Consider the following 23,807-nt stretch of genomic DNA (forward strand, 5'->3'; position numbering starts at 1 on the left):
CCCAATGAATGATTTTTTTCAAAATGAAACGTGGAAAACAAAATTTTGTCAGATTTTCAATCGTTTTGCTTTGAAAATGTAATGAAACAAAATAGGAAGACCTTTTTTTCAGTTTCTATTTTATTACCCTCCGGAATTTATCAATATTTATTATAATAAATAAAAAATGGGAGAAAAATCAGTATTTATTTGATTTGATGTATATTTCACCTTTCAGGCACTTCAATGTGGATTGCATGCAAGAACTGTAGATATTTTTCATCCCCAGTCCATAAGGAGCCCCCAAAGTGGTGAATAATTCACAAAAATATTTCCCCTCATCTTCCAACCCAGTCCCTGCAGACCAACTGGCAGGAAAGCAGCACTGGGCACTTTTGACCTCTTCCTCCTCCTACCATAAAGTCCTCTCACTTGCACAGTCCAAACAGCTAATCTATAATTTGAAACACTTGGGAAGGAGAAGCGCTGAGCTGCTGGCTTCACAGTGAGAGGAATGGTGCAACAGTTTTTCCTCAGGTCCCTCTCATTCCCTCATCCAGAGATCCTGACTCAGTCATGGCACAGAAAGCCTGGTGCATTAATCCAAAATCCAGGGAGAACTCCATATGATGAGCTCCTGGTGGGCACTAGTAGGGTCTGGCCCAAGGTCTTCTCCTAAGCCAAGCATCCTGCCTCCAAACACTTCCCTGAAGGCCATTTCTGCCAGGGAAGCCAGAGGCTCCAGTTAACCTGGAGGCAGCTGCTCTTCTTAACCTGGAGCACTGGGGACAGTGTAAGCTATTGGTCCAATCCTCTCTTGTGGCCCTTCCCCAATGCAAGGTGGGCATCTCCAGGAAGACTAGGCCTGGATCCCCATCACAGGTCAGGCACAATGAGCCCACCACACTGGGGGTCTTTTTAGACCCACAGGCCACACACCTGTGGTCTCTCAGCATTTCCTTCTCTCTCTCAGTTCCCGGACCAGTTTAAACTGCTGTCTTAGAATACTGCAGTCCATGGCTTCCCTAGGTACTCGCTACCTTCAGGGAAAAGGTATTGTAGGCCACTGGTCATGATAGTGTTCCTGCCACGGCTTTCCTTTTAACAAACCTTTATTCTGTCACACCTGGGAGGAACAGAGGCAGAGCCAGAGGGAGAGGAGAAAGAGACCAACCTCAAGATCCTATTATTAAAGTTTGAATCTTCACAGAGCCAATGTTCGGCCCCAGGCTGGTAGCGCTGTCTTTGCTCCTGGGGTATCAGTCTGTGAGGGCTGATTTCCTTGTGGATATATATATAGTCTATAAGAGGGAAGTAGGTAGGCCCTTGTCAGTAGTCTCTTGCAAGGAAAGCAGCCCTCACAGACTGGCTACAGGCTACCAGGCTGGGGCCGAACATTGGCTCTAGGAAGATTCAGAAAGTCCATCTACACTTGTCTGGAGCTGCAAGAGACTACTGGCAAGGGCCTACCGACTTCCCTCTTAAAGCCAAGAATAAGGTCATAAAGGGGGTGTTCCCTCTGTCTCCAGCAGCAGAAGAGCGAGAAAGTCCCAAGTATAACAGACAGATCTAGCAGGAGGAAAAAGAAAGTTTGTCTTTTTGTGCATGACATTAAGATCTGCAACAGAGTACGCACACCCAAAAGTGATTTAAGAAAGCTCGAGATGTGGCTGAAGATTTGACGTGCAGACTCATGCATTTGGTGTGCAGTAATCCAAAGGCGCTATATGTAATGGAGGGAGAAAGACTAATGTGCATGGACCCAGAGACCGTGGGGGTAATAGTGTTTGATGAACCAAAGATGACACAAAGGAATGTGACAAGGCAGTGAAAAAGGCCGGAGGTGCTGCATAGAGAGAGAATAATAATCAGCAGTAAAAAGGAGGTGATAATGCCCCTCATAGCTTGTTGACAAGGTCCTCACCTGGAGTGCTGTTTTCAGTTTTAGAGGCCGTATGTGAACAAGGATAGAGACAAGATGGAAGAGGTCCAAATATGGAGTCTACATCAAAAGCCATATGAGATGAGACTGGAGGATTTAAATATGTATATACCTTGGAGGACAGAAGTGATAGGGGAGATATAATACAAACTTTTAAATACCTGAAAGATATTAATAATGCACAGGAGTCAAACTTTTTACAATGGAAAGGAAGATGTAAAACTAGGGGTCACAATATGAAACTCCAAGGAGGTAGTCTCAGGAACAATGTCAGGAAATATTTCTTCACAGAAAGCGTGGTGGATGCATGGAATGCCCTTCTGAAGATGTGAAGACAAATATGGTAATTGAATTCAAAAGGATATGGGATAAACACAGAGGATCCCTATATGCTAGAGAATGGAAATGAAGAAACAGAGTAACCTGTGGTAACTAGGTGTCATCTATTACTACCCTAAACCAGAACTTCTCAACCGGTGTGTCGCGTCTCCCGGTGTCCCACTGCCCTGTTGTACTTTCCTTCTTTCTTTTTCCAGCCCCCGCGAGCCAATTGGAAGCTTCCTTTCTTCCTACCCCCACTGCCCAATGGTAAGCCTCCTTCATTCTGCTTGCCCCCGCGCAGGCCAATCGGAAGCCTCCTCCCTTCTACCTGCCAGTGGGAATAGGAAGAAGGAAGGAAGCCTTTGACTGGCCAGTGAGGCAGGCATCGTACAGCCCGGGAGTGGGGTGGTAGGAATAGCAGTGTTGAACTCCGACAAAACAAGGCCGCCATGAGAGCCCATTCCCGTGGCGGCGAAGAGGAAAACCCGACCCCAACGAAGCAAGGCCACCAAGGGAGCCCATCCCCGTGGCAGCGAAGAGGAAACCCAACCCCGACCGAGGCCACCATGGGAGCCCATCCTCGTGGCGGCAAAGAAAAAACCCGACCCCGACTGAGGCCACCACAGGAGCCCATTCCTGTGGTGGCAAAAAAAGAAGGCCCGCCGGAGTAAAGCCGCGGCGGACTGGAACCCATCCCTGCAGTGAAGGAAGAAGTTTTTGGTGAGAGCTGGTGTATGTGTGGGTGTGAATGGATGCCTGGGTGAGAGCTTGTGTATGTGGGTGTGAATGGATGCCTGGGTGACAACGTGTGTGGGTGGGTGCCAGGGTGAGAGCTGGTGTATGTGGGTGTGAATGGAAGCCTGGGTGAGAGCTGGTGTGCATGGGTGTGAGAGCATTTGTGTATGATTAAGAGCTTATATATAAAAGAGACCATGAGTGTGACTGAGAGAGAGACTGGTCAGGGAGGTGATGTGTTTCTGTGTGAGAGAGACCGAGACTGGTCAGGGAGGTGATGTGTTTCTGTGTGAGAGAGACCGAGACTGGTCAGGGAGGTGATGTGTTTCTGTGTGAGAGACAGCCCTTGCTGTTTCTGGTGAGTGCTATTGGCCTGGAAGGGAAAGGAGTAGGAGAGATGCTGGAGAGGGTAAGTAAAGGTGGCTATTAAATTTATTTTTCTTGATTGACTGCCATTTTAATTATTGGGCATTATGCGATGTCTGCTGTTCTGAAATATTTTATTGATATTTGGACATATTTTAATAATTTTTATGAGTTTGTAATTGTTGGATACTATTCTGTTCAGCAGCTGTTTTGTAACATTTTTAGTATAGCTTTACAATTATTTCTGTGTGGGGGGTCTATAGCAGCTTGGCTTATTCTGTTTTCCAATAGGAAATGTATTAGTGTTTAGGGCCTGGTTTAATAGTTGTATTTCTTAGATAGGGTTGTTACTGTTTTGAGTGTGTTCCATAATGCAGGTGTAACTTTGTGCAGGTTAGTTTGTGTGCATTATTGCAAATCCTGAGAGTCTGTTAGGTGCTATATTTCTCTTTCCATTTCTCCAGGTTCACACTGCATGCAGAATGGCTTTTTTGGTTTTCCATTCCAGTTTCTGTCTCCATAATTATAATTTGTGGTTTTTTTGTACTTGGTCAGTTCTGGGTGTGTGACCGAGGTGAGGTATTTTACTAGCATGTAGGCATTTGTATCAATCTAATTTGTGTTTTCTCAATAGGATATGCATAAGTGGTAAATTACTGTCTTTTCATAAGGAAGGCTATTGTGCCTGGTAGTAAAAGGAATTTGTTTTGCTTTTACTGAGATGTCATCAGAACCAGAATATCTTTTTTGTATGGCGAGTTGTACAGGGTAATGCCATAGATCTGCTCTGCACTCATTGCTGGGAGTTGAGGGGATTCCTGTGGATGCAGAGTGCATGTTTACATTTATCCCCATGATGATCACATGTTCAGTATGTCACACATGTGAGAACCATCTGTCATGTGTGTCCCGGCCAAAAAAAGGTTGAGAACCACTGCCCTAAACTACTCACTGGGCAGATGGACCATTTGGGTCTTTATCCACCATCATTTACTATATTACTGTGGAAGAAAATGGAGAAAGGAGGAACTCCCAGGCCAAAAAAAATGGAAGAATAACCAAAGCTTTGGAAACTATGCTTAAATAATAATAATAATAAACCATGCAAATGCATGTGAATGAGGCTATTAGGCATTCACTCTGGGTGCAAAAAAAAAAAAAAGGAGCAGGCATTAATAACTGAGCGCATCTAAAACAAGTACAGAAAAGCAGAAAAAAAACTGCTTTTTTGTACTGCCTCCTACTTAATATCGTTGTGATATTAAGTAGAAGGCAGAACCCTCGGTGTCAGTTTTCTTTACCAGCAGACAGCAGAGTCATGAAAACCGATGCCGATAAACCCAGTGTTTATTTTCGTGACTGCTGTCAGTTTTCCTTGCCGGCGGATGACCAAATCACGAAAACCGATTGGGTTCTTGTTAGCAAGGAGGCGCTAGGGTCGCGCAAGGGTAGCGTCTCCTTGCTAACACAACCCCCTAATTTAAATATTGCATGGCGCCCCCTTGGGGGCGCATACAAGTGCGGCCATGTTTACCCCACTCCTAACCCGCTTTCTACTCACTTTCCGGCCGCGTTAGCCCTTCCTGCGATCCACAATCCCCTTTAACCTACTCTTACCGCGTCCTTAAATCCCCGGGTAACCCCTTCCGCACACGGCATGTATATTAAATGTAAATGATCGAATTAGCTATTCCCTACCATCCAGTAACGCGCGCCCCAACTATCGCTTTTTTACCCTGCCGTTTTGCCGCGCGTTTAACCTGCTAACTTACCGCCTACCCTTACCCCTGCGTTAGAGGCAGGGGTAAGGGTAGGCAGCAAACTTTCCCTCAGCCCCCGCTCACCTGCCCTGGCCGCGTCCATGGGTGCTGGTCTCCGGGGCAGCCCCAGTCCTCTCCCCTCCTCCCGAAGCAACAAAAGCGAAAAAAATCGAGCGAAAAAAAATGTTGCAAGAGAGAGAGGGGAGAGAGGACGGGCAATCCTATGCTCAGGATTGCCAGTCCTCTCTCCCCTCCTCCCGAGGCAAGGCACGAAAAGCAGCCTTGCTCCGGGAGGAGGGGAGAGAGGACTGGCAGTGTAAAGCGACGAAGCGACTTACTTTTTTTGCAGCCCCCCTCCGGAGACGGACATCGGCGAGGACGACCGCGGCTCCCCTGCCTCCAGCTGCCCGCGAAGATGGACGCCTGCACGGGCGAAAGCGGCCCCTGTGCGTGCAATTGGGCTGCTCAAGGCGTGATGTCACGACATTTGGTGTCACGGCATGTGACGTCACGTCTTAAGCGGCCCAATTGCACGCCCAGGGGCCGCTTTCGCCCATGCGATGCGTCCATCTTCACGGGCAGCTGGAGGCAGGGGAGCCGCGGTCGTCCTCGCCGATGTCCGTCTCCGGAGGGGGGCTGCAAAAAAAGTAAGTCGCTTCGTCGCTTTACACTGCCAGGCCTCTCTCCCCTCCTCCCGGAGCAAGGCTGCTTTTCGCGCGTTGCTTCGGGAGGAGGGGAGAGGGGACTGGCAATCCCGAGCGTAGGATTGCCCATCCTCTCTCTTGCTACTTTTTTTTTTTCGTTTGTTTTTTTTTTTTTCGCATTTTTCCGCTTTCGTTGCTTGCTTCGGGAGGAGGGGAGAGAGGGCTGACAATCCCGAGCGTCGGAGAACTGTCCACTTCCTGGTACCTGTCATTTCAAATGTCATTTGAAATGACATTTGAAATGACAAATACCAGCGTGTCCGTGAAGCGTTAGGCCCGCGCACCCAGGTTACTGTATAGGTGCTGTATAGCGCTCTATACAGTAAAATGGGTTGCGCGGGCCTAACGCTTCACGGACGCTTCTTAGACGCAGCTTGCATTTGCAAGCTATTTACATACAGGATCGAGCGGTAGGTGAGCTGCACTGTGCGTGCGGCAACCGCGGGTGCGCCGGGCACTAACGCAGCTCTTCCTACCACTCGTTACTGGATTGACCTGACAGGGAGCAGATGCTGACAGTTCAGTGCCCACTTTCTATGCAAATTTATTGCATCTGCCCGGAAGAGAGAGAAGTGTGTGTGTATGAGCATGCATGAGAACATACATAAGACAGAATGACTAAATGTAAAGTAAAAAGTTAGCAGTTGGAATATGGGTGGAGTTGGGGGGGCAGAGGTTGGTTGCCCCAACCACAAAGGCATTCTGCTACCCCTGGGTTTACAGACAAGGTAATATATGCCTTTGTGCAACGAAAGGAAATCTAGCACTATAATTCGTAAAGAAAGACCATTTCAAACCTATGGCGAAACTCTCTTCTCAATAATGGGCATCGGGTAGAATGTATGATTATAAATACATCATTAAAAAATGAAAATAAAGAGCACCACATATGCGCAATTTCAAGCAAAGCTTAAGATGGACAATAATTTAACTACAATAAATTATCATGCAGCAACCCCCATACATTTCAAATTCAAAGATACTCTTTACTCGTGTTCCTTATAATTTTGTGTCTTGATCTTAAATCCATGAAACAAAACTTTAACCTCCTTCCCAAAAAAGTTGCGTTTTTGACTAAACATCCAACTAAGCAGTACATGCAAAGAACCCATCAGAAGCCTCAAAACACAACACGCTTTTTTTTTTCACAACAGACCCTGTAACAAACTTTGACAAACCGAAATCTTGCCCTGCAAACCACTTTGTATGCAATATATGAGACAATCAAATCTTAACATTTTTTTTCTGTAACAAATTAACTGGTCCGTCAGTTGCGAAGTGGGTCCATTAAAATAAAAGTTCTCAAGTCAAAGGCATCCCAAAAGTCTTCGCAATTAAGAATACCTTGTTTTTAGCTGAAAACCCTAGATTTTTCTATGGAACAGTCGCCTGGGATTTTTTATGATTTTTTTTTAATGACTGTTCGCTGGCTTTTCCTCACCTCGTCTATCCATGCACGGCTGCTCTCACGCCTGACCACCCATGCGCTCACCGGCGACCGCGTTCCGCCTTCCCTCTGTTTTGGTCCTGCTCTCTTGCCGTAGCTGCTGGAAGATGGCGGCCTGCGCGCGGCTGCCGGTGCGTTCGGTACCGCTGCCGATGCGGCGGGGTTTCGTAGCTTTTTGCCCGCCAGGAGGAAGGTGCAACTATTCTACAGTCCTGACCCCGCACGGTGGGAGCGCCGCTGGGCGAGGTGAGAGTATCCGCCACTCGCAGTCGGGATGGGGAAGGAGCGTTAGAGGTGAAAGTTGCGACTCCAGCCCTTCGCTGGTTGTGAGCGTGTTGGGGTTAAGGCTATGGGATGTCAGACTAGAGGCTACGAAATTTTCAGCGCTGTGGTATCAGTGTGCCAAACGGCTACAGTGCCTTGGCCAATGTCATGGAGACCGCTATCCGAGGGGAGGGGGGACCTGGAGAAATGCCCATGACGGTCTCTGATTATGTCCTAAACAGCAGAGCGCTCTGTTTCCTTCCTGCCGGGTATCCTTCGTTCTGTCATCAACTGTAGTGAAATTTGAACTAGAGCTACTTGTAATTGTAATACAGCAATTTAGCTACTGATTACAATCCATCTACTAAATAAATGTTTACTATTACACATGCTTGATTTGACAGTGATACTGATAAAGGTATACTCCTGCTTATTCGGACTATGTGTAGACAGCAACACTGTTTTCCAAATTAGTACCTTGCAGTTTATGCATTAGAGTTTCTTCATTGATGAGGGAGAATGCAATTTAGAATTGACCCTGCACATGTCTGCTTAATTATGTTTCTTTCTGGCCAGTGGATCGGCCTGGCGGGGTCTTCAGAGGAGTAGTGGAGTAATCTCACATTCCATGAGCCTCAGGGTCATGCCTTGCATGAGCTGCCCTAAAATACCCCTCACCAGGGTTACAGTGTTTCCTTTCCTTTTCTGAATCCTGGAATTAGGGGTGAAGCCGGCCAAAACCATGACTTGTCAGTTGGAGACTGGTTTTGTGTTGCCACCTCAGAATGAAAGGGCCACTACAGTTTCCCCTCATTAAGTGGAGGCCACCTTTGGTGACCCCAACCCTTTATTGTCTTGAAATAGAGCTATATATGGGGGAAGTTTGAATTATTTAAGGGCTCCAGATGCACCCCTTTTTTTTTTTTTTAACCTCTTAGGATCATTGTACTCTTCTCCATGCTGTGTTCAAGTTTCTTGAGTGTGGACACCTGAAATATATTTTTTAGACTATTTAGGCACCAGCGAAAATTCTTAGGCACCTGAACGGAGAAGGGAAAATCTTTGTGGATTTATGTATTTATTTATTTTTATAGTCCTGGCCTCTCATTCCAACCCGGGGCTGCCACTGCTCTTTCCAGATACTGCTCCTTCTTCCTGCTTCTCCCTGGCTCTAGTTTCTCTGTCTGTCTGTCTGTAGGTGGTAGGTTGCAAGTGCCAACTGTATTCACCCTGTTTGTTTTCCAGCCCTGCCTGGCCACTGAGAAACAAACTGAGATCCTCATTTCACATAGGGTCTGTGAAGTTTCATATTGTGGAAGTTTTGCAATTTATTTTGTAACTGAACAATTGTTAAGAAAGCAAATATATCACATTTATATATCTACACATAAGTATCAATAGTATTTAATTTGTTGCCTTTACATTGATGAGGGAGGTTTTATATTGTGATATAATCTCTGATGAAAAGACATCGAAACGAAACATTCAGATTACAGATACCAGTAGAAATGAAAACAGTAATAATTCTCATAATTTCAGGAAACAATTGGTTTGTTCTAAACTTCAATAGTTATCTAAGGTAGCACTGAGAGGAGAGGATCACCTTGCTGGTGGCTAAAAGGAATCAGTAAGTTTTGCTTGGGAAATTTTCTTTTTTAAAAGTATTGGGGCGAAGTTAACTATTGGGGAATATTATTTACTGTGTTTGTATGTTTACGCTTTTAATATTCGGTAAGACAGCGAATAAGCAGAAGTTAGACTGTTTGTATTTCCCAAACCACCCACCCCTAGCTTATCATTTAATGTATAGGTAGGTGCCACTTTCGCACTAAAATACCCCCCAAAAAAACAGCCTTTTAACTTCACTTCACAAATTCCCCACACCTTATTGAGAATTTGATCATTCCCCTGTAGGCCACTACCAGACATATAGTGAATTCACTAATACATTTAAAGGACGCTAATTAGACACATTCCTACTCCCATAGCAACCTAAAACTTAACTAGGAACTGAACAAATTTGAGATGAAGGCAGCAGTCCAGCAGCAAGAGGGGGGCTTCCTAGTCTTTTGCATCGAGTGTCACATGTATGATTTTTTTCTCGCCGGTGAGAAATTGTACATGTGCATGCGATGCAAAGAGCTCCTGTCTCTCAGAGAATGAGTCTGATCTCTGGAGGCTAGAGTGGCAGACCTGGAGATGCTGAGGCAGAGAGAGAGGTATATAGATGAGACCTTCAGGGACATAGTAGCCAAGTCCCAACTTCAGACTGGCAGCCCTGGTGCTGCCTTGGAAGAAGAGGTCTCATGATCGGAGAGCATCAACCTGGTGCAGCAGGAAAGGATCCTGTAGCAAGGATCTGCTCTCCAGGTGGGGCATTATCCTTTTACACCGAAGATGTGTCTCCAAGGCCTACTGCCCAGGAGGGAAGGGTTAGCTCAGCTGTCATAGTTAGTGATTCGATTATTAGGAATGTAGACAACCGGGTGGCTGGTGGGCAAGAGAATCGCCTGGTAACATGCCTACCTCACGCGTCACCTAGATAGGATTTTAGACAGTGCTGGGGAAGAGCCGGCTGTCATAGTACATGTGGGCACCAACGACTTAGGAAAACGTGGGAGGGAGGTTCTGGAAGCCAAATTTAGGCTCTTAGGTAGAAAGCTTAAATCCAGAACCTCCAGAGTTGCATTCTCTGAAATGCTCCCTGTTCCACGTGCATGTCCCCAGAGGCAAGCAGAGCTTCGGAGTCTCAATAAGTGGATGAGACAGACGATGGTGCAGGGAAGAGGGAATCGGTTTTGTAAGGAACTGGGGAAGAGGGAGTATCTTCCGAAGGGATAGGCACCACCTTAACCAGGGAGGAACCAGACTGCTGGCGCTAACTTTAAAAAGGAGATAGAGTAGCTTTTAAATTAGAACAAAGGGGAAAGCCGACAGTCGCTCAGCAGCGCATGGTTCGGAGGGAGGTATCTTCAAAGAGTACTAATGACGCATTAGAATTAGGGCGTTCCAATAATAAGAAAAGTAGTCCAAGTGCTTGTAACTAAAAACTCACCTGAGCTAAAAAAATTCTAACATCCCTATCAATTAAAAAGCAGAATGAAAATACAAACAAAAACTAAACTTTGAAATGTTTGTATCCTAATGCCAGAAGTCTAAGAAGTAAGATGGGAGAATTAGAATGTATAGCAGTGAATGATGATATAAACTTAATTGGTATCTCAGAGACATGGTGGAAGGAGGATAACCAATGGGACAGTGTTATACCGGGGTACAAATTATATCGCAATGGCAGAGAGGAGCATCTGGGAGGCGGTTTGGTGCTTTATGTCCAGGATGGCTTAGAGTCCAACAGGATAAGCATCCTGCATGAGACTAAATGCACAATCGAATCTTTATGGGTAGAAATCCCTTGTGTGTTGGGGAAGACTATAGTGATAGGAGTATACTACCGTCCATCTGGTCAAGATGGTGAGACGGACAGTGAAATGCTAAGAGAAATTAGGGAAGCGAACCAAATTGGTAGTGCGGTAATAATGGGAGATTTCAATTACCCCAAAATTGATTGGGTAAATGTATCATCGGGATGTGCTAGAGAGAGAAAGTTCCTGGATGGAATACATGACAGTTTTATGGAGCAATTGGTTCAGGAGCAGATGAGAAAGGGAGCATTTTTAGATCTAATTCTGAGTGGAGTGCAGGATTTGGTGAGAGAGGTAACGGTGATGGGGCCGCTTGGCAATAGATCAAATTTGAATTAATGACTGGAAGGGTGACAGTAAGCAAATCCACGGCTCTCGTGCTAAACTTTCAAAAGGGAAACTTTGATAAAATGAGAAAAATAGTTAGAAAAAAACTGAAAGGAGCAGCTACAAAGATAAAAAGTGTGTAAGAAGCATGGTCATTGTTAAAAAAAAAAAAAATACCATCCTAGAAGCACAGTCCATATGTATTCCACACATTAAGAAAGGTTGGAGGGAAGGCAAAACGATTATCGGCATGGTTAAAAGGGGAAGTGAAAGAAGCTATTTTAGCCAAAAGATCTTCATTCAAAAATTGGTAGAAGGATCCAAAGGAAGAAAATAGAATAATGCATAAGCATTGGCAAGTTAAATGTAAGAAGTTGATAAGACAGGCTAAGAGAGAATTTGAAAAAAAGTTGGCCGTAGAGGCAAAAACTCACAGTAAAAACTTTTAAAAATATATCCGAAGCAGAAAGCCTGTGAGGGAGTCAGTTGGACCGTTAGATGATCGAGGGGTTAAAGGGGCACTTAGAGAAGATAAGGCCATCGTGGAAAGATTAAATGATTTCCTTGCTTTGGTGTTTACCAAAGAGGATGTTGGGGAGATACCCGTACCGGAGAAGGTTTTCATGGGTAATGATTCAGATGGTCTGAACCAAATCACGGTGAACCTAGAATATGTGGTAGGCCTGATTGCAAACTGAAGAGTAGTAAATCACTTGGATCGGATGGTATACACCCCAGAGTTCTGAAGGAACTAAAAAATGAAATTTTCAGTTCTATTAGTAAAAATTTGTAACTTATCATTTAAATCATCCATTGTAACTGAAGACTGGAGGGTGGCTAATGTAACTTCAATATTTAAAAAGGGCTCCAGGGGCGATCAGGGAAACAACAGACCAGTTAGCCTGACTTCAGTGCCAGGAAAAATAGTGGAAAGTGTTCTAAATATCAAAATCACAGAACATATAGAAAGATATGATTTAATGGAACAAACTCTGCATGGCTTTACCCAAGGCAATTCTTGCCTCACTAATCTGGTTCACTTTTTTTAAGGAGTTAATAAACATTGAAGATAAATGTGAGCGGTAGATGTAGTGTATTTGGATTTTCAGAAGGCGTTTGACAAAGTTTCTCATGAGAGGCTTCTAAGAAAAGTAAAACGTCATGGGATAGGTGGCGATGTCCTTTTCTGGATTACAAACTGGCTAAAAGACAGAAAACAGAGAGTAGGATTAAATGGATAATTTTCTCAGTGGAAGGGAGTGGGCAGTGGAGTGCCTCAGGGATTTGTATTGGGACCCGTACTTTTCAGTATATTTATAAATGATCTGGAAAGAAATATGATGAGGGAGGTAATCAAATTTGCAGATGATACAAAATTATTCAGAATAGTTAAATCACAAGCGGATTGTGATAAATTGAAGGAAGACCTTGTGAAACTGGAAAATTGGGCATCCAAATGGCAGATGAAATTTAATGTGGATAAGTGCAAGGTGATGCATATAGGGAAAAATAACCCATGCTGTAATTACACAATATTAGGTTCCATATTAGGAGCTACCACCCAAGAAAGAGATCTAGGTGTCATGGTGGATAACACATTGAAATCGTTGGCTCAGTGTGCTGCAGCGGTCAAAAAAGCAAACAGAATTATGTTGGGAATTATTAGAAAGGTGTTACCACTCGACGATCCTCGATGCTAAGGCTCCCTGCAATGCTGCCACTCAGCGATATTTCTTGGCTGTAGCATGGCCCGGCGTGAGTCGCGTCCTGGCTTCGCCCACTGCAGTGTCATCCCTCCTGGAAGTCCCCGCGTTTACGCGGGAAATTCTGATATTTAAAGCCCCGGTTCCAGCACAGCACTGCCTCGACTACAGGCTGGTGCTTTCATTGTATTCCCATGATTCTTGCGTTCCCGTCTGGACTGTGCCTGGATATATTGTCTTCTTGCTGCCTGCCTTTGACTCAGATTGGATTGGTTCTTCTCTTGGCTGCTGCCTGCCCTTGGGTTGGGCCCTATCGCCGGTTACCAGCCCGGAATCATCTCTAAACTTGTCCGCTTTGGCCTAAGGTAAGACTGTTGTTCTACTAAGGGATTCACTATCGGTTCCGTAACAAAAGGGAATGGTGAATAAAACAGAAAATGTCATAATGCCTCTGTATCGCTTCATGGTGAGACCGCACCTTGAATACTGTGTACAATTCTGGTCGCCGCATCTCAAAAAAGATAGTTGCAATGGAGAAGGTACAGAGAAGGGCGACCAAAATGATAAAGGGGAATGGAACAGCTCCCCTATGAGGAAAGACTAAAGAGGTTAGGACTTTTTAGCTTGGAGAAGAGATGGCTGAGGGGGGATATGATAGAGGTGTTTAAAATCATGAGAGGTCTAGAACGGGTAAATGTGAATCGGTTATTTACTCTTTCGAATAATGGAAGGACTAGAAGGCACTCCATGAAGTTAGCAAGTAGCACATTTAAAACTAATCGGAGAAAGTTCTTTTTCACTCAACGCACAATTGAATTTGTTGCCAGAGGATGTGGTTAGTGCAGTTAGTATAGCTGGGTTTAAAAAAGGATTGGATAAGTTCTTGGAGAAGTCCATTACCTGCTATTAATTAAGTTGACTTAGAAAATAGCCACTTCTATTACTAGCAACAATAACATGGGATACACTTAGTTTTTCGGTACTTGCCAGGTTCTTGTGGCCTGGATTGGCCACTGTTGGAAACAGGATGCTGGGCTTGATGGACCCTTGGTCTGACCCAGTATGGCATGTTCTTATGGCAGGTTGTGTCCAAAAGGCCAGATTTTAAAAGCTGTGCGCGTGTAAATTTCTGGGGTTACATGTGTAACCCTGTTATGCGCAGAAGTGCTGAGGTGGCGGGGGGGGGGGGGTGCTGGGACAGCGCTATTAGCCGCTGTCCTGGGGAAGTGCTCGCCAGCAGCCAGACAGTGTGCAGAGTCTACTACTGCTTCAAAGGAGCAGCAAGGTAAAAAAAAAAATTATTATAGCTAGGAAAGGGTTAGGGCAGACCTGGGCAAGGGGCGGCCCGCGGGGTGAATCCGGCCCGCCTACGGTCTGTAACCGGCCCGCCCACTGCTGAGAGCAGACGGGGAATGAGGCACGCTGCCTTCCCTTGCAGAGGGAAGGCAGCAGTTCATTCTCCGCTCCCTCGCCGGAGAATGAACTGTTTTGTTTTTTTTACATCGTCCGGTGGGGGGGAGGGAGTGACTCGAGCAAAGGCACGCTGTCCGATTGGCCGGTGCTGGGCAAACATACCCGTATTTTTCGCTCCATAAGACGCACTTTTTTCCCCCCAAAAGTGGGGGGAAAATGTATGTGCGTCTTATGGAGCGAATATTAAAAAAAAAAAAAAAATCTAACAAACCCCCCCACCCTCCTGCCCCCCCCAAGACCTGCCGACCTAATTTACTGCAACCCCCCCCCCCCTCCTGACCCCCCAAGACCTGCCAAACGTCCCTGGTGGTCCAGCGGGGGTCCAGGAGCGGTCCGGGAACGATCTCCTGGGCGTGGGCCGTCGGCTGCCAGTAAACAAAATGGCGCCGATGGCCCTTTGCCCTCACTATGTCACTGGGACCGACCGCTGCTATTGGTCGGTCTCAGTGACATAGTGAGGGCAAAGGGCCGTCGGCGCCATTTTGTTTACTGGCAGCCGACGACCGAAGCCCAGGAGATCGTTCCCGGACTGCTCCTGGACCCCAGCTGGACCACCAGGGACGTTTGGCAGGTCTTGGGGGGGGTTGTAGTAAATTAAGTCGGCAGGTCTTGGGGGAGTCAGGAGGGTGGGGGGTTGCAGGAAATTAAGTCGGCAGGTCTTGGGGGGGTCAGGAGGGTGGGGGGTTGCAGGAAATTAAGTCGGCAGGTCTTGGGGGGATCAGGGGGGTGGGGGTTGTTAATTTAAAGGGTTGGGATGGGGGTTTTTTTTGGGGGGAGGGGTTCCCAGAGAAAGAAAAGTTTTCTGATCTGGGGAGTGGACCGAAATGGCCCTCCCCAGACCCGAAAACAAAATGGGGAGGTAAAAAAAAGCTATGCACTCCCCTAATTTGCTCCATAAGATGCCCAGACGCAGAGCCGGTTTAGCACAAATTTTTTTTTTTTTATTTTCCCCCTCTGAATCCTAGGTGCGTCTTATAGTCAGGTGCGTCATATGGAGCGAAAAATACGGTATGTCACAGTTCCGCCTTTCGTGGTCTTTTTTCAGGGGTCCCCAACCACCGGTCCGCAGACCGGGACCGGGCCGTGGGAGTTTTTTGCCGGTCCGCGGTGCGCGCTCCCGGTCTCTTCGTTGCCGCTGGGCTGTCAGCACGTTCAAGCCCAGTGGTAACGGCAGCGGTGTTAGAAGCTGTGGCACCCGCGGCTGGCCTTTTCTTCTTCCCACGCCTGCACCCCCCCTCCCGTGACCCGGAACAGGAAGTGATACACGGAGCGGTGCGCGGGAAGGAGAAAGAGCCGTGCCGCGTCGGCTGCAGCGTCTGTCCCCGAGCAATTGAAGCAGCCGGTAATCGAGAAAGGAGTCAGCAGCATGAGCCTCCCGCGGCCGATGGGATTCTTCTTTCTTGGCCTGCGGGGGCTGCTGCAGCTCCCATTTGTGCTCCGGGGGTGGGGGGGGGGGGGAAGGAAGTGAGTAAGAGAGAGAGTGAGAAGCAGCCAGCCAGCCTGTGTGTGATTGACTGGTCAGAGAGCTGATGTGTGTGTGTATATGAGAGACAATGAAAGTGATTGCTCAGGGAGATGACTGATGTGTATGTGAGAGTGTGAGACATTAGTCAGGGAGGTGACTGATGTGTGTGTGTGTGTGTGTGAGAGAAAAAGCATGGAAGTGAGAAGTCTGGGTATGTGGGAAAGCATGAGCGTAAGAAGCCTGGAGTTGTGGGAGTGAGAAACCTGGGTGAGTGTGCATGCATGAGAGAGAGAGACTGCTTGGTAAGGTGACTGTGTGTGTGAGAGAAAAAGACTGGTGTGTGTGAATGTGAGTCAGGGAATGAGAAGCCTGTGCACGTGGAGAGTGAGCATGGAAATGAGAGAGACTGGTGTGTGTGTAACAGAGAGAAAGTGATTATGGGAATGAGAAGCCTGTGCATGTGAAGAGTGAGCATGGGAGTGAGAAACCTGGGTGTGTGTGAGACACATCATGGGAGGGAGAAGCCTGTATATCTGGAAGAGAACATGGGAGTGAGAGACTGGTGTGTGTGTGTGAGAGAGAGAGACAGAGAAAGTGATTATGAGAGTGAGAAGACCATATATGTAAGTAGAACACGGGAGTGGGAAGCCTGTGTGTGTGTGTGTGTGTATGGCATGAGAGAAACTGTTCAGGAAGGTGACTGGTGTGTGTGTGCCAAAGACTGTTTGGGAGATGATTGGTGTGTGAGAGACAGAAACTGGTCATGGGGGCATGACTGGTATGGTGTGTGTGTGAGAGACATGGGCACTAAGGAAGAGGACCATAAGTATAGAGCTTAGCCACTACTGCTGCTTCTGGTGTGTGCCACGGCCTGCAGGGAAGGGGAGTAGGAGAGCTGCTGGAGGGGGTAGGTAAAGGTGGCTTTAAGTTTATTTTTCTTGACTGCCATTTTAATTGTGTGATGTCTGCTTTTTTGAAATATTTTATTGGTGTTTGGAGAATGTTTAATAGTTTTTATGAGTTTTTAATTGTTGGATATTATTCTGTTCATAGCTGTTTTGAAACATTTATTCTGCTTATTAGTATAGTTTTACAATTATTTCTGTGTGGGGATCTATAGTGCTTGCTAGTTCTGTTTTCCTAATAAGAGGTGTATTGGTTTTTAGGACCTGATTTAATATTTGTAGTGTTGCCTTTTCATAGATAGGGTTGCTCCTGTTTGAGTGTATTCCATAATACAGGTGTAACTGTGTGCGGATTAGTTTATGTGCATTACTACAGATCCTGGGAGTATGTTAGGTCGGTTCTGTGTCTGTTACCGAGATGAGATATTTTGCTAGCATGTAAGCGTTTGTATCGGTCTTATTTGTTGTGTTTTCTCAGAGGACATGCATTGGTGGTAAACTGCTGACTTTTCATAAGTAGGGCTATTGAGAACTGAGTTAATTATATTAGTCCGGCCCTCTAAAACCATCCCAATTTCTCATGCGGCCCCATGGGAAAATTAATTGCCCACCCCTGGGTTAGGGGGTTGGAGAGGAGAGGAGAAAAGGTAGGAAGGTTAGGTAAAGGTATAAGGAAGTTCCCTCCCATTCTGCTCATTAATTTAAGCGTACTGAGAGGGAACTGGGTAAGCCCTACCTGCGTCGCTGCATGTTTTTTTTCTAAAATCCCCCCTCCCCCCGCACGTGGAGCACACATGTTATAAAATAGCCATGTCCGTGTGTGCATGCCGGGAACCCTCCTTTTGAAATCTACCTTAAAGTGTAACAGCCACTTTTATTAATGCTCAAAAGGCCATTTTGCCAACTGAAAATGAAAGATTAATATAATTCCCCGAAAGTTTAAATTTTGAATTGGTGCAGTTGTGCCCTGCCATATTAAGCCAATTTTGGAAATTTAGGAGCAGCAAGAGTTACTTATGTTTAGTGCTTGATTTTCTCTGCACAACAGCACAATTTAGAAGGAATGCTGTTTGACACCTACCAACGTGGCAAGTCTTGATGTTGGGGCCTTTAGATTATAACATAGTAATTGATGGCTGATAAATTTAAAAAAAAAAATGGCCCGTCCACTTCAGATTCATTCTATTTTGGTAGATATGCAATCCAACACCAAGTCCCTTGTATAGTCTTCTACCTACTCTCTCAATCTTCCTATCATATTTGTCCGAAGCATAGCTAAGTATATCACTGTCATCACACTATTGGCCTCCCCATGATTTCTTCAAGTCTTGATGTAGACATATACCATTGCTATTTTGTGTTGTAACGGTTCCTCTGTGCAGGTTACCTCTTTGCATGTGTACCATTGCTCTTTTGGGGGCAGTGACTGCTGCTTTGTGCAGGTTTCCCCATGCTTACTTTTTTACATTTATTTATTTAACAGTTTTTTGGGGGTTTTTTATACCGACATTAAAATACACATCATATCGGTTTACATTATAACAGTAGGTAGAAATTACAATGAACAAGGGGATGGGGGTGGACAACCAGAAAACAAGAAATAGAGAGGCTCTAACAGAGAGCCCGAAACACAGAGGAAAGAGAATGGGGGGTAGGGAGGCGGGAAGAGAGTATTTACAAAAACTACAGGGCTTGAATTGCTAGTATCAAGGTTTGAACTCAGATTCCCTCCTTTTGGCTTTGTTTTTCATTTTTTAAATTTTATTTTATATATTTAGCATATTTATAATAAGTATTTCAGAAAAGTCACCCAAAGTGCAGTACTGCACTATCATGATCAATAGCAATACGTTATTGTAAACAGTCAAAGGTATCTCCCTATATAAATGCTCTTTGTAAAATTAAAAGCATGCTAAAAAGATGTGCCTATAGCCATCTTGTCACAATTCAAGCCAGCAATTTTGCACCCCATAAATCTCAATGCTATGTCCTCAAAATATAGACTTCCATTTTATCCTGCTACACCAGTCAAGTCCACACAAGTGGGTTATGTTCCTATACTAGCAGATGGAAGTGGAGCACACTGGGGTTTTTTCTCCATGAGATCATCATTACTACTACTTTGTGGTGCAGCACAGAGGAAATCGAGTATTCTTTGCCTCCAGCAGATGATGGGACTCACCTTCATATTATTATCTTTTTTTTTTTTTAATAAAAAGAAAAAGTGTTTTAGAGGAGAATAATTTTCCTTGAAGGAAAGAATCCTCCTCCCTGTTTCTCCCCCGACCCACCCCTTTGTGCTCCTGCCCAGAGGCCTCTACAAAAAAAAAATAAAAGTAAAAGGAGACCAAAGGCACAAGAATGTCTCTTTTGAGGCCTACTTTGGGAGACAATGGTCTGCTTCTGACCTGCTCTGCATAAGAGTGTGTGAGGAGGGAATTTGGTGATTTTCCTGTCAGTCATCTCCTGTTGTGGCTTTCAAGTTGGAGTGGTTTGAACATGGCTACCACTGCAACAAGTGTAACTTGCGCCCGAGAAATCCCTGAGGAGGAGTCCAGGAGTTTGGATAAGCGTGGTTCCTGTCTTAGCTCTGGGAGTTGATTCACAGGCAATTCCTAGGTTAGATGAGGCTCAAGAGGAACCTCGGCCATTTTGTTTCAGGCTCCCATAGGATCATCACATTCCCCACAGCAACCTGCAGTTACCTCTGGAGTTTCAGATGGTCCCTTGATTTTGGTTCCTGCAGTTCAGTCAAAGGAACTGGGGAATTTTTACCTGATTTTTCCTTTTCCTTTTTTTTTTTTGTTTTTCATCATCAGACTTTTGTTCAATCCAGAAGCCTGAGGGGAAGCACAGACCCTCTGTGAGTGTCAGTAAATCTCTTCCGCAGAGGGGGCGGGGGGCCAGCTGAAGTCCCCAATCTTGTCTGGGTGAACCAGGAGTATTCAGAATATCATTCAGACTCTGCCAGTTGTGCTTCCATGATGGAAGGAGAGGTGCCTTTGGTTAAAGAGGATGACACTCTCATTTGGCTTTTTTTTTTTTTTTTTTTTTACGAATAAGATCATTTCTTTGATCAGGATTGTAGGTTCCATGGTAAGGAGCTGCCTGTTTGAGACCCCATAATTAAAATAGTCTGCAGGTTCATTAAAGCATTCCCATTACACTATGAGATAGAAGAGGTGGTGCTGGACATGTGGGAATTCCTAGAATGTGGTCTTGTGGGAGTTAAAAATCTCCTGACATTGCTTCTGCTTCCTCGAGGCAGTTCAGCGTTTATTCCAGGGTTCTTGGGTCGAAGTCCTGGTTTCCGCTATTACTAAGCATACTAGTATCCCAGTGGAAGGGAGTATCTCTATTAAAGACTTTAGAAAAGGAAATTTGAGCTCCTTGTGAAGCATCTGTTTACTTTCTCGGTCCTGGCAGTACAAATTTCCATTTGTGGCAGCTCTGTGTTTTAAGTGCTTTTGCACTGGATTCAACAGCTCCGAGAAGGCGAGGAAGCAGCCAGGATGGAATCAGCAGTGGCCTTCTTGACTTAATCTTCTCCAGTGTCATTCTAGGTCAGAGACTTTGGCTGTGGTGGCCAGAAAACTGCTTTGGCTTTGTATCTGGGTGGCATATTTGTGGACCAAGTCTCAGTTGGGCCAGCTTTGGAAAAGATCTGGAGCAGCTGGTTAAAAACTTGGGGAGCTGAAGCTGCAGTGGCTTCTGGAAGACGAAGCTCAGTCTTATCGATCTAGCTGAGGTCAGGGTCAATTTAGGGACTCCAGGCAATATAGGCCAAGTAAGTAGTCCCTCTCTTATTCCTTCTGAGGTTTGCAAATCTCAAGGGGCAAGAGTCTGTCCTTTCAAGGCTTTTGGAAAACGAGGACTAATTCTGCTGCTTCCTCCTGGAGCCAAAGGGACCACTCAGTGAGGGGCAGTAGGTTCATTCTCTGGTTCTTCCAATAGGCGATCATTTACAGCAGTTTTTCCAGGAGTGGCCCTGGATAACATTGAATTAGTGGATGTTGGATGTGGTTTGTCACAAATATGCCTTGGAACTTGTCACTCCTGTTTTCAATGTCTTTATGGTTTCTCCCTGTCCAAGCAAAACGCGGTTCGTGAAAGTCTGGCAAAACGTCAACTGTTGCAGGCTATAGTTCCATTTCCCCTCACCGAGCAGAGGCTCAGCCAGTATTCAATTTACTTTGTGATCCCCAAAAAGGATGAAACTTACAGACCCATCCTTGATCTGAAAGGCGTTAACAGCAGCCTCCATATTCCTCACTTTTGGATGGAGACTCTTCACTCTGTTCTTATGGCAGTGTAGAAGAGGGAATACCTTTTCGCTATATATCTCTCAAAGTCTCTTATTTTCATGTTCCTATCAGAATAGAAGATTAGAAGCATCTCCATTTCATGTCCTGCAGGAACATTTTCAGTAAAGGGCACTCTCTTTTTTTGGTTTGGCAGTAGCACCACAGACCTTTGCTAAGGTCATGGTGGTGGTGCTCTTGAAATGAGGTGTTGTAGTTCATTCTTATCTAGACGATTGATCAGGGCTAAATCAAGTTTCTGGCAGATTGGTCCACATTTTTTTTTAAAGTTTGGTCTGGGTAATCAATTTTGCAAAGAGCAAGCTTCATCCAACTCAGTCTTTGAACTACCTAAGGGCACACTTAGACACGAACAGGCTGATACAGTACAGTGCGCTCCGTTGGAGCGCACTGTTAGCATGCTCTTGAACGCGCGTCCAACCCGCAGCACCTAATAGCGCTCTCAACATGCAAATGCATGTTGATGGCCCTATTAGGTATTCCCCGCGATACAGAAAGTACAATGTGCAGCCAAGCCACACATTTTCCTTTAAGAAATTAGCGCCTACCCAAAGGTAGGCGCTAGTTTCTGCCGGCACCGGGAAAGTGCACAGAAAAGCAGTAAAAACTGCTTTTCTGTGCACCCTCCGACTTAATATCATAGCGATATTAAGTCGGAGGTCCCGAAGGGTAAAAAAAAGTAAAAAAAAAAATTAAAATGGGCCGGCGGCTGTCGGGCCGAAAACCGGACGCTCAATTTTGCCGGCGTCCGGTTTCCGAGCCAGTGGCTGTCAGCGGGCTCGAGAACCGACGCCGGCAAAATTGAGCGTCGGCTGTCAAACCTGCTGACAGCCGCCGCTCCAGGCTAAAAGGAGGCACTAGGGACGCGCTAGTGTCCCTAGTGCCTCCTTTTGCCCATTTCTACCGCACCACCTCATTTACATATCGCGCGCACCAGCGAGTGGGCGTTCGTCCGCTCTCCCGCGTTTTTACTGAATCGGCCTGACAGTTAAGTAGAGCATGCCTTACAATGGACAGAATAGACAAACTGATTTGGCAAGTGAGGAGGTTGATCTCTCTGGATGCCCCAAGAGCCTCGGACTATCTTCAGTTCCTCTGTTCCTTGACAAGTGTTCTGGAGCTAGTTCCATGGGCCAGGGCTCACACATCGCCAATTCAGTCCTCTCTATCATGATAGTCCCCTCAGTCTCCGGATTACGATGCTCATATTCCCATATCCGTGTTGGTGAAGAACAGGCTTCGTTGTTGGGCAGTTCCTCAGAACCTTTTGTGGGGAGTCAATCTAATGACTTCCTCTTAGATTCTAGTCACGATGGATGCGAGTTTGTCTGGTTGGGGAGCTCTTTGCATGGATCAGGTGGTCCAGGACCTCTGGTCTCAGAAGGAGAGACGACCTGATCCATCAACAAGTTGAAGACCAGGACAATAAGGCTGGCCCTTTGTCATTTCCTCCTTTTATCCAAAGGGAAGGCAGTCCGGATTCTTTCTGACAATGTAGTGGCGGTGGCATATATAAACAGACAGAGTGTTTGAGGAGACAAATATCCTTTTTTTCCTTGGGCAGAAGAAAATCTCCAGCTCTTGTCCGCAGTGCACATTGCAGGACAGGAGAATCTACAAGCCGGTTGCCTGAGCAGGAATCTTCTAGATCTGAGCGATTGGGAGCTGAGCCGAGAGGCCTTTCACTGCATATATCTCAGGTGGGCCTTGTCTTTTATAGAGATTTAATGGTAACATGCAGTAATGACACAGTTTTGTCAGTTCTTCATCCGTCACAGAAAGTCTGATGTAGAGGACATAAACACCTTATGCAAGCCTTGGCCCTTGGGGGGAGCAGCTTTATGTCGTTTTCCCTTGGAGTTTGATAAGCAGAATTCTCAACAGAGCGGAACTGGAGGACAATTGTATAATCCTAATGGATCCGGATTGGCCGTGAAGACCATTATTTGTGGATCTAGTAAGGCTACATCTCCCAGTGACCCCGAAACTGTTGATTCATCTCCATTTTATTTTGGCTCTTGAGAAGACACACTTGAAGAAAAGAAGCTTCTCCTCTCACTCATTTCCACCCTGTTGAGAGCCCATAAAACTTTAACTTTTCTGGTTTATATTCGGTTTTGGTGCTTTTTTGAAGCTTTTGGTAAGTATTGCTCAGTTTTTTCTCTGGCATGCAGCTATCTCTTGTATTTTGGCTTTCCTTCCTTCCGTCTCAGCCGTGCCTCTGCCTGAAAGCCGGCCCACAAGCGAGAACCAATCGAGGAAACGCTCCCAATCAGCCAATCACAGGCAAGCAGGGGGGAACTTTAAATCCCTAACCCGCCGAGCGTCGCACACCAAAGGAGCGCGACAAAGGGGCAGGCCCCTTTGTGCGCCCCTTAGTGCAGCCCCAGAGGGCAGCCTCGAATTTCTTCATCTGGAACCCCTTCCCCTCGCCCCTTCTACTTAGCCTGAGGTCTATAATCATTCTTTTTATAAGTTCGATAGACTGCCTTTCCCACTGAAAATGCACATCTATACCATCCCCATCATCAGCAAACCCCCCAAATACAAAGAGAAACCGCCGAAAATTCATCCCTTACAGCAGAAGAGACTTATCCCTATTACTATCTCACCAGTCACACAACTACTAGGCCTTTCATTATTTTCACTGACCCTCTTCAATGCCCAGTCCC

General features: G+C 45.8%; 2 protein-coding genes across 4 annotated transcripts in view; one reads left to right on the forward strand and one right to left on the reverse strand.

Moving 5' to 3' along the window:
* LOC115090621 (potassium voltage-gated channel subfamily KQT member 1-like) overlaps positions 1-7,338 on the reverse strand; it is a 408,883-nt gene extending 401,545 nt beyond the window's left edge. For 2 of the 3 annotated variants that reach the window (XM_029599979.1, XM_029599982.1), the window contains exon 1: positions 7,249-7,338. The gene's annotated coding sequence lies outside the window, so the exon portion shown is untranslated. The other variant, XM_029599980.1, reaches the window with a different exon arrangement.
* The window catches only part of MRPS35 (mitochondrial ribosomal protein S35), a 157,780-nt gene continuing 141,223 nt past the window's right edge, over positions 7,251-23,807 (forward strand). The window contains exon 1 of the mRNA XM_029599983.1: positions 7,251-7,500. Within this exon, the coding sequence (XP_029455843.1) occupies positions 7,290-7,500 (211 nt within the window). The 5' untranslated portion in view covers positions 7,251-7,289. The remainder of the gene's footprint in view (positions 7,501-23,807) is intronic.

The sequence above is a fragment of the Rhinatrema bivittatum genome, chromosome 4 (genome assembly GCF_901001135.1).
Source record: "Rhinatrema bivittatum chromosome 4, aRhiBiv1.1, whole genome shotgun sequence".
Taxonomy (NCBI): Eukaryota; Metazoa; Chordata; class Amphibia; order Gymnophiona; family Rhinatrematidae; genus Rhinatrema; species Rhinatrema bivittatum.